This window comes from Anolis carolinensis, chromosome 6 (genome assembly GCF_035594765.1).
Source record: "Anolis carolinensis isolate JA03-04 chromosome 6, rAnoCar3.1.pri, whole genome shotgun sequence".
Lineage (NCBI taxonomy): Eukaryota > Metazoa > Chordata > Lepidosauria > Squamata > Dactyloidae > Anolis > Anolis carolinensis.
In genome coordinates, this window is record NC_085846.1 from 19,511,066 (window position 1) to 19,525,439 (window position 14,374).

General features: G+C 39.6%; 2 protein-coding genes across 2 annotated transcripts; one reads left to right on the forward strand and one right to left on the reverse strand.

Annotated features, from left to right (window-relative positions):
- Positions 1–3,750: 3,750 nt before the first annotated feature.
- Positions 3,751–6,138, forward strand: LOC100567870 (vomeronasal type-2 receptor 26). The gene has a single exon (XM_062957468.1). The coding sequence runs from the start codon at positions 4,164–4,166 to the stop codon at positions 5,058–5,060; it is 897 nt and encodes a 298-aa protein (XP_062813538.1). The 5' UTR covers positions 3,751–4,163; the 3' UTR covers positions 5,061–6,138.
- Positions 6,139–8,271: 2,133 nt separating this feature from the next.
- On the reverse strand, positions 8,272–13,327 carry LOC103279796 (vomeronasal type-2 receptor 26-like). The gene is made up of 3 exons (XM_016995803.2): positions 13,319–13,327; positions 12,792–12,918; positions 8,272–9,600 (listed from the first exon to the last, which is right to left on the reverse strand). The coding sequence occupies exons 1-3, from the start codon at positions 13,325–13,327 to the stop codon at positions 8,660–8,662; spliced, it is 1,077 nt and encodes a 358-aa protein (XP_016851292.2). The 3' UTR covers positions 8,272–8,659.
- Between the last annotated feature and the right edge of the window lie 1,047 nt (positions 13,328–14,374).

A 14,374-nucleotide genomic window follows, 5' to 3' on the forward strand; every position in this document is an offset into this window, starting at 1 on the left:
AGAAAAATTTGTGCAAACATTGGAAAAGATGCTTTTCCAGGGTGGCATATGCACAGCTTTTAAAGCAAAAACAAAACACATAGCTCAGTTAATGGAAAATGGATCAGCTTTTGATGTCTTTCCATACTTATGCCGTCTACTAACCAATGCCAAAGTAAGGGCAGTGATTATCAATGCAGAGCATCAGACTATATCAAATTTGAAATGGCTGATTTACGTTTACGTCGTTTTAAGAAACGTGGTTACACTCGGATCAGTGTCTAAAGTGTGGATTATGACAGCTCACTGGGATTTCTCATCACAAGCTGTTCACAGGTTTTTTGATATACAAGCCTTTGATGGCACACTGTCTTTTGCAATTCATTCAAAAGAAATGTTGGCATTTTCAGAATTCCTTCAGACATTTCATCCTAGTTCAGCAAAAGGAAATGATTTTCTTAAATTGTTCTGGGAAGAGGCATTCAGATGTTCTTTTTCTGAATCTAATGAAGAAGAGGAGAGGCCTACGTGCACTGGGCAAGAAAGGCTGGATGATCTCCCAAGAGTTCTTTTTGAAGAAAGCATGACAGGCCAAAGCTACAGTATCTACAACGCAGTTTACATGCTAGCATATGCTTTAGAAAGGGCTTATAAATCTAAGACAAATAAAAAAGGAATGGCATACCCAGGTCCACTGGATCCTTCAAATCTTCAGTCATGGCAGGTAGGATTTCACATCACATGTAGCACTGATATCAAATGTTTAAACAACTATCTTGAAATGAGCATACAAGATATATATTTATCGATGACTTCTTTGACTTACAACTGTATACAGGGGGAGACAAAGTCCATAATATGTACTAAAATGGTGGTCTGCTATATTGCCAGAATATCAATGGCAGGGAAACATCCTGAAGGAAAAGAAGAAACGTAATGGTTCAGATTTTCTTGGAATAACTGAGGACCTTGCGACATGGACCAGACAGGCAGTTCCATAGTGCTGGCTTGCACCGGTGAAAGGGAAAGCATGTGGGGCAACTCGTGGCACCCCACGTGCCCTCCCTCCTACCCTCATCACACATGGAGGGTGGGAAAGGGTGCACATTACCACCCTTTTCCACCCCCATCACATGACAGAAAGGGTGGTAACATGCATCAATTTGTGTTGCCTCGCTGACCTTTCTGCCCTCACATGGACTTTTGGAGCCAAAAAGTGCGGGTAGCTCCATCGCAGCTACCCACATGATACTTTACTTCTTATAGTGGAGGGTGAAGCACCTTTCTGCGTTTTGCCTCCACTTTGGGAGGAAAGTGGGCGGGGCCTGCCATGCGTCATGTGACACCACATGGCAGGCCCTGTCAAAGTCATGCATGAAGGAGGCAAAATGAGCCATTTTTGCCACATGTGAAGAGGTTCTAAGTAACTGTTAATTATGATTACAAGAATCATTTATGGCACAGAGAGAACAAAAGTGCATCTACATCGTGGAATCAATGGAGAATGGACATCACTTTAACCAGCATGACTCAATACCATGAAATCATGCGGGTTTAGTTTCAGAAGGGCATTAACCTACTCTCATAAAGAATGCAGGTGCCTCACCAAATTTCTGCTCAATTACAGTGGTGTCAAACTGCATCTGTTCTACAATGGAGATGCACTCCTAATCATCCTGGAAGCATGCAGATAGCCTTGATGGAAACAGAGGTAACAAAACAGCGGTAATATTTTGAAAAAGAAAACCAGAAAGAAAGGAATGCCAGATTCATAAATAAAATATGCTGTATATATAAAGCTTTGGGTTTTTTTTTATTCTGAGCAGCAAACAGCAATGATGGGATACCAGTCAGTTTAAAGGCTTTCTAGAAAAGGCATCAATAGATCATTTGGTGAGAAATATGGAGCAAAATGTGATTGCCTGTAGGGCCATTCTAAAAAGACAGTGTCATGACTGAAAGGTCTCTGTTTCTCACTGAAAGTGAAGACATGGTTATGGGACCAATTATTTGGTTAGTAAAGTAATGCAGTCCTAAAATTGGAATATGTGCAATCGACAACTGGACTGGCTCTGGATTACCATTTTGGATAGTGTGGTTTGTAAATGTTGTTGCTAAAACTTTTGAATTCTATGATTTTAATGCAACTGTTTATTTTAATTGATTTTCTGTTTTATTAAAACTACTGATGTTTGTAAAATATTGAAGTGAAGTAGGAATCTCACCATCTTCCCCTTTATAATAATTTCTCACCAATTCATCATTTTCTTCTTTCAATCTAGCTTCATTCTTTCTTGAAGAGTGTTATATTTAACAATAGTGCTGGAGACACTGTGGCTTTTGATGAGAATGGGGAATTAGCAGCTGGATTTGATATTATGAACTGGGTTACTTTCCCAAACCAATCCTTCTTAAAAGTTAAAGTAGGAAGTTTGGACCCTCATGCGCCCTTGGGCAAAGAGTTCACCATTAATGAAGAGGCCGTCACATTTCACAATATCTTCAATCAGGTGGGGTCTATCCAACATTTCTTTTAAAAAGCAATGATAATTCAAAAATTATGATGTACTGATCCTGGGTAGATGGTGTTGGTGCAATCCCATTTACCAGAAATGAGTTGTTCCTTGTACACCAGTGGTTCTCAACATGTGGTTCCCCAGGTGTTTTGGCCTACAACTTCCAGAAATCTCAACCAGTTTACCAGTTGTTAGTTCTGGGAGTTGAAGTCTAAAACATCTGGGGACCCACAGGTTGAGAACCACTGTTCTACACAATACATTATTGTTGTTGCCTAGGGGTGTGAATGACTCAAAAAACCTGTTTTGTCTTAATGAAATTTCTGCAACCCCATTTTGATTCTAAAGTGTTTTGAACAATTCCTAAGTAGGTTGGGTCGTTTCTAATATGAAGAGAGGAGAACATAGTTATGTTTTCCTTTTGTTATTAAAAAACCAACAGAAGCTAAGCTATACCTGGTGGAGGAGGAAGCCCCATGGGGCTTGGGGTGGCTCTTCTCAGTCCGCCACTCGGTCTTATGTGAGCAGGCCCTGTCCTGCGCTGAGCTTGGGAAGGCTGCATGCCTGATGGTAAAGGATGCCTTGCTGAAGGTTTCTGGCATGAAAGTATCAGCCTTACCCAAGCAGGCCTTGTCATGTGCTTGGCAGAAGAGGAGGCCTCTCTATATATCTCTCTATCTCCCACTCTCTGTTGGCCTTCTCCTCGTGGCAAGCCACATGATTGGTGAGAGGGAGGTAGACGGAGCGAGAGAGAACTATACGAAGCCAACTATCTTCTTTATGAAAACTCAAAGGTGGGTGTATTGATTAGTTTGTGTTAGACGGGTGGGGGTGGCTCTGGGGATCGTAAATCGAGTCATATATATATATATATGAATTTAACAAAACAATCACGATTTACAACCCTCTCACATTTTTTTGCACAGCCATGTTCCTTTCAACCTCAGAGAAAGGTTATAGCAAACCTACTTTGAGCAAATACTGCAGGTAAAATAGATTTATCCTTACAGTTAGCAGAAATCAGAAACAACTTATAAACTCACAATGGTGAAGAGAAATTATCTTTTTTTTTTTTCCTTTTTGAACTCCCTTCTTTGTGACAACAAAGCTTTTTCACCTGTTCGTTTCATTGGTCAAAGCTGTCTCACCGAAAATCAGTGATGTTAGATTGAGTATTTCAGTTACTGTTGTTAACATGGAAAACTGATATGTTGTCTCTCCTTTCTGTGGGTAGGTGCTGCCTATTTCATTGTGTACCGATAGATGTCATCCAGGTTACATGAAAAAAAAGAGGGAAGGGGAATTATTTTGTTGCTATGATTGCATTCCGTGTCCAGATGGGAAATTTTCAAACCAAAAAGGTGGGCAGTTTAATATGTAGTTATCATAAAGAACATTGTTGAGAAATGTAACTTATTGGCAACAACCCCAAACAATACAGGTAGATCCTTTGGACATATGAAGACAAATAGAAGAAGCAAAATGGTTTCATATTTTCTCATTGATTATTCGCATTTCTATCTTGTATTTCTTCACCGGAAAGCAACCACCTCTACTTTTTCCACCTAACTTTCTGCTCATGTTAATCCCGATGTAGATTAAGCTGGGCTGAATTGAGTTGAATGTTTCAATGAACATTTAAGCTTGGATTGGTTTTATTTTTCAGACATGGCTGAATGTTCAAAGTGTCCAGATGATCAGTATACCAACAAGAACCACGATCAATGCCTTCCCAAAAGTATACATTTTCTCTCGTTTACAGAACCTTTGGGAATAACTCTAACTTGCTTGGCTCTCTCCCTTTCTCTGATCACAATTTTGGTGCTCAAGATATTCATCATCAACAAGAACACTCCTATTGTCAAGGCCAATAACCGGAACCTCACTTACGTTCTTCTCGTTTCCCTATTACTCTGCTCCCTCTGTACATTTCTGTTCATTGGCCAGCCTAAAACAGTGACCTGCTATTTGCGACAAACCATTTTCGGCACTGTATTTTCACTAGCTGTGTCTTGTATATTGGCAAAAACCCTAACTGTGGTTGTTGCTTTCATGGCTACCAAGCCAGGATCCAGGATGAGGAAATGGGTGGGGAAAGGATTGGCAAACGCTGTAGTTTTTAATTGTTCTCTTATTCAAGCCAGTATGTGTGCTGTATGGCTGTGTATTGCTCCTCCATTTCCAAATTTTGACATGCACACGTTAGCTGAAGAAATCATTTTGGAATGCAATGAAGGATCCGTCACAATGTTTTATTGCATTATGGCCTACCTGGGATTTCTAGCCATGGTTAGTTTCACGGTGGCTTTCTTTGCCAGAAAGTTGCCAGACAGTTTCAATGAAGCCAAATTCATTACTTTCAGCATGGTAGTGTTTTGCAGTTGTTGGCTGTGTTTTGTTCCATCTTACCTGAGCACTAAGGGGAAATACATGGTGGTTGTGGAGATTTTCTCCATTTTAGCCTCTAGTGCTGCTTTATTGGGTTTCATCTTTTTCCCCAAATGTTTCATAATTGTCCTGAAGCCTGGCCTGAATTGCAAGGACTACCTAATCAGAAAAAAATGATATATATTAGGCCTGTGTGATCTATGTTTCTATGCTAATTACTAGAGGTGTGCAAATTAATCGTATGAAATCAGAAATCGGAAGAATTCATAAGTTTTGTACATTGAAAGTCTTTCTGAAGCGTTAGTGTGGCCCACTCTAAAAACTTAAATATCAAAGCTGACTCCCACACTTTTTTATTGCAAGAAAGCAAGCTGCTACTAGTGAAAGCATAAAACTACCATACCTGCCTCCTTTGCCATTCCTGTCCCTGTAAATGGCTTCTCTGCTTGAAGACTTCATGGCTTGTTCCTCAGTGTGAAGACAGGGAGGGGTGCATTTTGGGAACAGCACAGAACTAAGGAAATGTAGTTTGGGAAAGGGCACAGCCCTATGCCAAAGAATTCAAAGGTCTCTGCCCTCAACCACATTTCCCAGTATGCATGAGAATGATAATCAGGAGAGTAGTGAGGAAGTTGTCCCTCCCCTAAACAAACCATTTATATCAAAACTTTACAAAATTCTTTAAAATCAGTAGATGTATATTTCTGAAAGTAGGGGGAATGATCCCCTGTTATCTTGTGTCATCGGATGGAAAATTCAAGGAGTTAGCTCTTGTAGTTTTTTTTTAATGTTGTGTTTTTAAACTTTGAAAATTCCCCAAAAATTTGTGGATAAGTGAAACGTTATGAAACTTGATGGGCAAAGAGTGGTAAATGTGTTTTACCATTGTAGCAAGTTTTATCCCATTAGCTTTAAAAAAGCGGAGATAGGTATGCACTGTTCTTATTCTCTTACATTATGAATGTCCATACACATATCTATATTAAATAAACATATATTCAAACAGACATGCACATACATGCATACTGTGACACATTCCCACACACAATTACATATTCTGAACACACATACATACACATATGAACCAGCCCCTTAAAACTCCTGAGCTCTGCACCTTTTAGACCAGTCACTTTCAGATGAGGAAGCAGTGACAGGCAAAATTATAATGTTGCCACACTTTGCATCTTGATTTAATTACTGAAAGAAGAACCTAAAAAGGACTTGAACTATCTTGTCATCCACCTTCATGCATGCCTGTGCATGGAAATCTATGGTTGTGGTCAGGAAGCGTTTTGCTGTACTCCTGATCTTTTAACGTATATGCTGTACTTATTTCTTTATTAAAAGATGTATATTCTGTGCTTCCTTGTGAGATCTTTGTGTGATATACAAGTCAAATATTGGTAGAAGGTCAAATGATTCCAGTTTTGAAAGAATAACTGTATTTAAACAGCATAAAAACATACCAAACATGTTAAGAAGTTGAAATTAGTTAAGAGGTTAATCAGTTAAAACTACAAATACGTACATTTAAAAAAATAAATTAGGCTCAAGGGTAGCTGTGTGTGTTCTTGGCATTGGAAAGAAACAATTATCACCACCATTTGCTATTTCACAAATACGGCATCATAAGAAGAATATTGGCATGTCTGCAATGTATTATTACACTGGTGGTACACAGAAGTAGACCTGTATAAAGATAGAGGCTTTTTTCAAATAGCAAGGTCCCAATCTATTTATTGCCCTGAAGTTTTTGTGTGCCTTCACGTGGTTTCAACTTATGGCAAATCTAATGTTAACCTATCATGCAGTTTGTTGTGTCAAAGATCACTCAGTGGGTTTTCCACAGTCATAGTCGAATACTCACAACACTACACTGTACTAGCCCTCAAGTCATCTCTAATATCTTAAATGAATACTAGATGTGAATTGGGAACCAGTCCACCTGCTTTATGATTGTTGTGATGTTAGTGATTTTGCAGCCATATTTTGTACTAGCTGTAGTTTTTGAATAATTTCCATAGGAAGATCCATCTAGAGCACATTATAATAATCTATATAGGACATTTCCAGTGTGTGAACTCCTGTATGTATGCCACTCCCCACAAAGTCTGTAGCTCTCAGACCATATACTCCTGTCCATGGTATCTACTTGAGTCTTCAGTTATAGTTTTAGAAGACTTTTAGATGTCTTAGGACTTCATCCCTCAGGATAAGTCAAACAGTTCAGAGAGTTGGTTAAACTTTGCCAAACCCCATTTGTAAATTAGATGAAAAATTTTCCTATCCCATCACACTAATCCTCCTCTCCAATTTCTTTAAGATTTATCCATTTGATTTGCCATCACACGGTAAATACTTGTTTTCCCCACTGTCCCTCCCCCATTTTTTTTTTTAAATTCTTTCTAATCTCAAGAGTTCAATTTACAACCCAAAAACTCACAAGGGGTTATTTTTATATTGCAGAATCCAGAACAGGATGGAGGGGAAAATGAAGTTTTAGGTCTCTTATATGTTTCTCTTTGCTAGCCTTTTGATAGGCAAAACAAAATCCTGACAGCACAGCAGGAGTTTCAGGGAGGCAATTGTGAATGTTGAAAGAGGAGTTTGCTAAGTTTACAAAGACATTAGAAGAAGCACAGGATTTGCATGCTTGCTATTGTCTCCTAAATGTTTTGCATATGTGTTTTGCATATCTTTACTATATCTCCTCAGTCGCAAAATGGTAATGGTGGCAGAAAAGAATCAATTCTGCCCATCTCGGCTCCTCCCTCCATGATGAGGTCATTGTTATCTTTACAAGCAGTCAAGGGATAATTCACATCACATGGTAAATTGGGAGTATTTACAAGTCTCTATGTGGGGAATTGACTTAGGAATCATGGGAAAACTCACACTTTAGAAATGTAAAGATACCTCTACCCCATATTTGAAGCTTGCATCATGTGAAGAGCACCAACTGTTTCACTTGAGCCCTGAAACACCCTTTCACCACAAACCACAATCTGTCCATGTAGTCTAGCAGGTTAAAGTTTATTAAAAGAAGAATATATAAGGAAATAAGAAAATATATAAAGAAGCATCAATGTTCAAAAAGCCAATTCAAAAGAATCTCAGAAGCCCAAAATTCATTCAAACACAGTCTCAACAATTAATCCACAGATAGATCCATAAACCTGGTAGCAGGAGTCCAAGGCAGGCTGTTTTAAACCATCCATGAAACTAGAAACAGGAACAATCTTGTAAACTTGAAAAATGTAACCAAAACCTAGGGACATGAACCGAGAGCTGCTTCCTCTTGACATCAACATTGCTCTCACAAAGGATTGTACAAGCAGAGACCACTTAAAAGGCCTCAATCCCTCCTGTGACATCACTTCTCACACAACTGCTCTTTCTCTCCTTATCTCTAAGCCATTGAGAAAATAAACTTATCAGGTTCATATTTTTTCTAGAAGAATATCTACCTTTCAAGCATAACAGTGATGTGGACTTTATTTCCACTTAAAAAATCTATATATTTCCAAGGCTCATTGTTTATCTTGATGTAAAAATCCTGAAAAATGCATATGCATGTATATTTTTAATGTACACAAAATGCACAAATCCTCAGCTCTCTAAAAAAATCCCATCATGTGTTTTGGATTCAATAACTTTAATATTAAATTACTTTTGTTGGGAAAACCATGTTTATTTCTGCATAGAATAACTATTCTGAAATTCTTCAGGGTGTGCAAATTCCAGGCAGAATGTTGCAAAACGCTTGTCTCTGTAATTCAGCCAGATAAATGTGCACAAGATTTCAGTCTAGGGGTCTTACTAATTTTTCTTACTAGTTGGCCCTTACAATTCAGCTCAGATCTCATAATAAGTATGTAGCATTTGGGGAAAAAGATGCAAACCAGGAACCCCACACTAACGGCCAGTATGGAAAAGATCTCCACAATTGCAAAGTGTTTTCCCTTGATGCTTGAGTAAGCTGATAGAAAGCACAACAAAACACTGCAAAACACCAGCATGCCAAAAGTTATGAGTTTGGCTTCATTGAAAGTAGCTGGCAGCTTTCTGGCAACGAAAGCCATAAATAAGCTGGCAAGAGCAAGAAATCCAAGGTAGCTGAGACCACAATAAAACATGATAACTGAGCCCTCATTGCATTCTAATATGATTTCTTTAGACAGAGAATGCATATCAACATCTGGAAATGGTGGGAAAATGAGTAACCATAATGTGCAAATGATAACTTGAATAGAAGAGCAACCAAGAAGAATAGAGTTTGCCAGTCTTTTTCTTACCCAGTTCTTCATTCTGGATCCTGGTTTGGTGGCCATGAAAGCCACAACCACTATAATGGTCTTTGCCAATATGCATGAAATAGCTACTGTGAAAGTCACAACAAAACCAATTTGTTGTAAATAGCAGCTCACTGTGTGAGGCACACCAATAAATAGCAAGGAGCAGAGGAAGCAGAAAAACAAGGAGACAAGCAAGGTGAAAGAGAGATCCACGTTGTTGGCTTTGACAATGGGAGTGCTCTTGTTTTTGGTGAATATTACTAACACAATAGCTGTGACCAGAGAAAAAAACAGAGATAAAACAGTTGAAATGATCCCCAAAGGTTCTGAGAAAGAGAGGAAGTTTAAAGTCTTCAGATTGCATTGATCTTGCTTCTTATTTGGATACTGACCTTCTGGGCATGTGATGCAGTCATCCATATCTGAAAATATAAAACAAACAATATGTCTATACTTGTCATCATTACTCTTTTGATATGTAACAACAGTTCCATAATGATTAACTCTCTGAAGTTTCATGTTTGACTGCTAAAATATGTTTTTCTTAAATGCCGTTTTGCTCTAATCATGTAAATCTTTACTTCATCTCACATGCAAGCACAAGTAACTCCAAAAATGTTTCTAACCACTATGTGATCTTTGGTGCAATATGATGATTGCTCAGATTGTTGGGGAAGAAACGTACTTCAAAAGTCTTTGTTTTGTGCAAAATCCATTTTGTTGAAAAACACACACACACCCCGCCCCCCAGGACAACTGCAACAGAATTACAAAAGTTTCAAAAATGTGAAAAACCTTGTGGAATTTCACCATTTTCCAAGTGGAGCGTTTCAATCTATTGATATATACTTTCTCAACACTGATGTGAGTACATCCTACTCAATTACACAGCCCAACAAAAACAAAACAAAAATTCTTGGTGCCTTCATTTTTAGACCTGTTCCTGGGGTTATTTGAGGTGTTAATTCAGAAAATAACTTTGGGTAGACTTCATCCACTCTAGTTTCTTAGATGTTGTTACCATGATTTTCTATGGGGAAACAAATAGTATATGTCCTATATTCTGTATCTCAAAAAGTAGAGCTGATCGCGGGAAACTGATGCCATTCTCGGGAGCAACTGGTAAAATATACCCAGAAACCAAATTAACATTTGAGGCACCAAATTGTGTGTTGGATAGTGTTATTAAGACACACATATTTGTCACAAGGGCACATATTTGGGATGCCACGAGTCCAGACGAACATGCATACTTGATGATTACTAAACTAGTCACAGTCTTTGTTCGATATACAGTCAGTCTCCACATTCACTGGGATCCCTAACACAGGACCCCCATAAGAGTGGAAAAAGAGATTTCCTCAAGGAATTTCTGAGTCCACCTGCATGACTCCTGGGACAACTTCTTCTGGAAACCAACCATAGAATTGCACTGTATGTTCTAGAGATTCCTAGAAAGGGAATTACTGATTTCTCCAGTATGACTGCTGGCATATTAGGATCAAGAGTTTCCTATAGAGAACATTTACATGAAATCTGTGAATAGTAAATCCATAACACTGTGGAGAGCCAACTGTATTTCCAAATGTGGAAGATGACAGATCTTTGTCAAGATGGCACAGCACTTTGGAAATTAGTTGTCCAACTGGATAACATTGCAAAACATGGAAACAACTCCAAAATTTTAAATGCCAGAAGCCCCAAAGCTTGGGCAAAACTTGGAAAATGTATTCTTTATCAGGAAATTAAGAGAGGCTAGAGGTGTAAGTCTACACAATTTTCTTCCCACTGTGTGAAAATCGTTGGAAAATGTGCAGTTTAAAGACTACCTGCTGTTTAAGTACAGTATTATTTTATATAAAATGTATAAGGCAAAGGTAAAAGTTTTCTCCTGACATTAAGTCTCGTCCTGTCCAACTGGGGGAGTTAGTGCTCATTCCCATTTCTAAGCCGAAGAGCCCCTGTTGTCCGTAGACACCTCCAAGGTCATGTAACCGGCATGACTGCATGGAGCACCATTACCTTCCAGCCGGAGCAGTACCAATTGATCTACTCACATTTGCATGTTTTCGAACTGTTACATTGGCAGAAGCTGGGGCTAACAGCGGGAGCTCACCCCACTCCCCGGATTTGAATTGCTAATCTTTTGGTCAGAAAGTTATACATTATTGTTTTTCATAGAAAACAGCATTTTGCAGACAAAATATAATATCTTTTCACAGAGGTATATTTTTCTGTGCACAAACTGCTAATTTCTTCACAGAAAATGCCATCATTGTGAGATTCTTCTACACAAAATCCACATTATTTTCATGCACAGTAAACAGCATCAATTGTGCAAGAAATAGCATGTCCAATGCAAAAAAAAATTGTCTTTGCAAATTACTTTAGCAAAGAAAATGCTGTTTCCTGTGCAAAAAAATTTTTGATCTAGTTCTGATCCTCATCGGACAGGATATTTCTTATCTTCACATCTTGCCAGATGAGTAGGAAAAATATTCATTGGGTAGGATGGATTCACAATTAGCGGATCTTTGTGGCCACTGTCCCAGATTCCAGCCAGTTTCTGGGATGCCTGTGTAGATGCTCTGCAGGGAACCAAATTCATTTAATCCACACCCTGATCTGGGACCTCATCACATGAGGAATTTTTATAATCTTAGAACACTTCTGCCCCAGTTGAGTGACAGAGCCCCACCCCACCTATTACATGAAGTAGCCTCACTTCTGGCAGGGCTCCATTTCTCAACTGGGGCAGAACCATGGTAGGGCACTGCATTGTCAACACAGGAACTTCCTTGTGAGATGGGGAAGACTCACTGGTGACCAGGTGGGGAGTGGGGCATTGGGATTGCCTCACTGCTCAGCCAATTCACCATGGAGACTGGCAGAGTAGCATGGGGAAACTTCATCATTGTGATGATGTCCTGGTTTAAATGGCTGTGTAGAAGCAGCCAGGGAAGCTAAGGAGGGTCGGCCCATGTCATTACTTGGATGTGATACTACCAACATACACCAGATGCTATAGATTACATTTCAGAGGAAGGAACTGAAAAAACTCCCTGAGAAATTGAAAGGATCACCATAAGTCAACAAACAACTTGAAGGCACATTCAATTATTTGTTTTCCAGATTTCAACACTATTTATCCATCAGTACTAGTAGATTGGAGTTATTAAAACAATTAGTGATATCCGCCTGCAATTATTCCAAGAAAACTGAGACATGAGTTGGAATCCTATTGGCAGTTAGAATAATCCTCCTGAACCAATAGTTCATTATTAAATAGGTGATTCTATTTTTGGCTGTTAACAATCAATGTTTGGTCTGTTGGTCATATTAAAACCAGGAATTGGCAAAATCACCTCAGATTATTCCTTGCTTAAGAATACCCTATGAAATTAATGGGATGGCAAGAGGCCAACAGAAGATTTGAAAGCACATACAATCATATATACATTTTTTCATAATTGCAAGCATATAAAATATTCCAAGGATTTGGAGCATGACTAGATTAATATAATCTCTATCCTTTCAATATCCTTTTAAACTACTGACAAAAGAAAGTCCATGTGAAAGGTTACATTTTAAAATCCAAATTAATGATGCCTACCTTTCCGGTCTGAGAATTTTCCATTTGCACATGGAACACAATCAAAGCAACAAAATGGTCTTCCCTCTTTCTTATTTTTTCTGCTACCTGGGTGGCAGTTCTCATTACAGAGTGCGGTAGGCTGCACCTGTCCATAAAAATATACTGTAATGCCTTCTAACTTATAAACAAGTAGGGATATAGTGTAACAAGCTTTTAGTCAGCACTGTCTGAAAATTCCACACCTTCTCCCACCCAATGTTTGGTAGAATTATAAGAAACAGAGGGCCCATCTACATGGACCAAATATCCTGAAGCGGACTAGCAATTGCTGCATTGTGTCCATATGACGTATGGAGCCTTCTTGCCCTCAGTGTGGGATAACATCACTTAATACAGCTTTATTCCACATTAGGAATACTCAGGGAAATGCTTTGGAACTTCCCTGAAGCTCCAGAGCAGTTCTGTACTTCAAACTGGCCCTATTGTTCACATGGCCTGGTGCCACCACCTGTGTCTCCCATGCTCTGCAGTACAGAGACATTTACCTGTGTCATTTTTCATCTTTGTAGCAGAAGCCACAGAGATCCAGAAAGGGGAAGAGGATCATCTACAACAGGCATGGGCAAACTAAGGCCTGGGGGATGGATGTGGCCCTCTGAGCTCTTACCTCAGGCCCTCCACATTTTCCCTGTCCTCTTGGCATAAGGACATTGGCAGCCCGATGTGTCCTTATGCCAAAAAGACGGAGGAGGAAGGCACGCAGAAGCTGAGAGCCCTATGGAGCACTCAGTCACCACGTGTCTTGCCCTCCTCCCAGCATAAAGACAGTGCGAGCAGCCTTGTCATTATGTCAGGAGGATGGCTCGTGGAAGACGTACAGCAGCTGAGAGCCCTTTGGAGCACTCTTGCCGCTGCCTGTCTCATCCTCCTCCCAACAGAATGCCAAGAGGACAGCCCGAGAATCGGGGGAGGAGTATCAGGGCCATTGCCGCATGTCCCGCCTTCCTCCCGGCATAAGGATATGGTAAGCAGCCCTGTCCTTATGCCAGGAGGACAACCTGAGGATGACCCGGACCCTGCTCTGCCCCCTCTTGACCCTGCCCTCTCTTCCCCCCCCTTCTCCCTAGTGTGTGACCTGCCATTCTCTCTCCCAGCCTGGCCCGGTCCCCTTCTAGCCAGACCCACAATGCATCCCCAAAGCAAAAAGTTTTGCCCATGCCTGATCTACAATGACTATATAATGGGGTTCAATCTGCATTATAATGGCAGTGTAGATGGGCCTTGGTTGACATACAGATTCCTTCACATTGGGGCTGAGATGTAGTGAGGGTTGTAGTTAAATAGAAGCTATCAGGACTGTGCTGATTTTGTGAGGCCAGCACTTCAGCACACGAGTAGAATTTTTCTAAAGAGTAGAACTCATATATTATCAGAGGTACGATTTCAAAAAAGGACCAAATAATACAACAAATATTGCTGCTGTGTAATTTTATAACATTTCAGAATCCTCTGTAAGAAAAATTCAGCCTTAGTTTGGATACATATATTGTAATCTTTGTATCATCAATACATTTGTGACAAGCAGATATAAGACTTTTGCT

Coding starts and splice junctions, on each gene's coding strand:
- LOC100567870 (XM_062957468.1), top strand. CDS start 4,164: ATGGCTGAATGTTCAAAGTGTCCAGATGATCAGTATACCAACAAGAAC.
- LOC103279796 (XM_016995803.2), bottom strand. Junction 9,601..12,791: donor AAAATTCTCAGACCGGAAAG/GTAGGCATCATT, acceptor TTATATTTTCAG/ATATGGATGACTGCATCACA.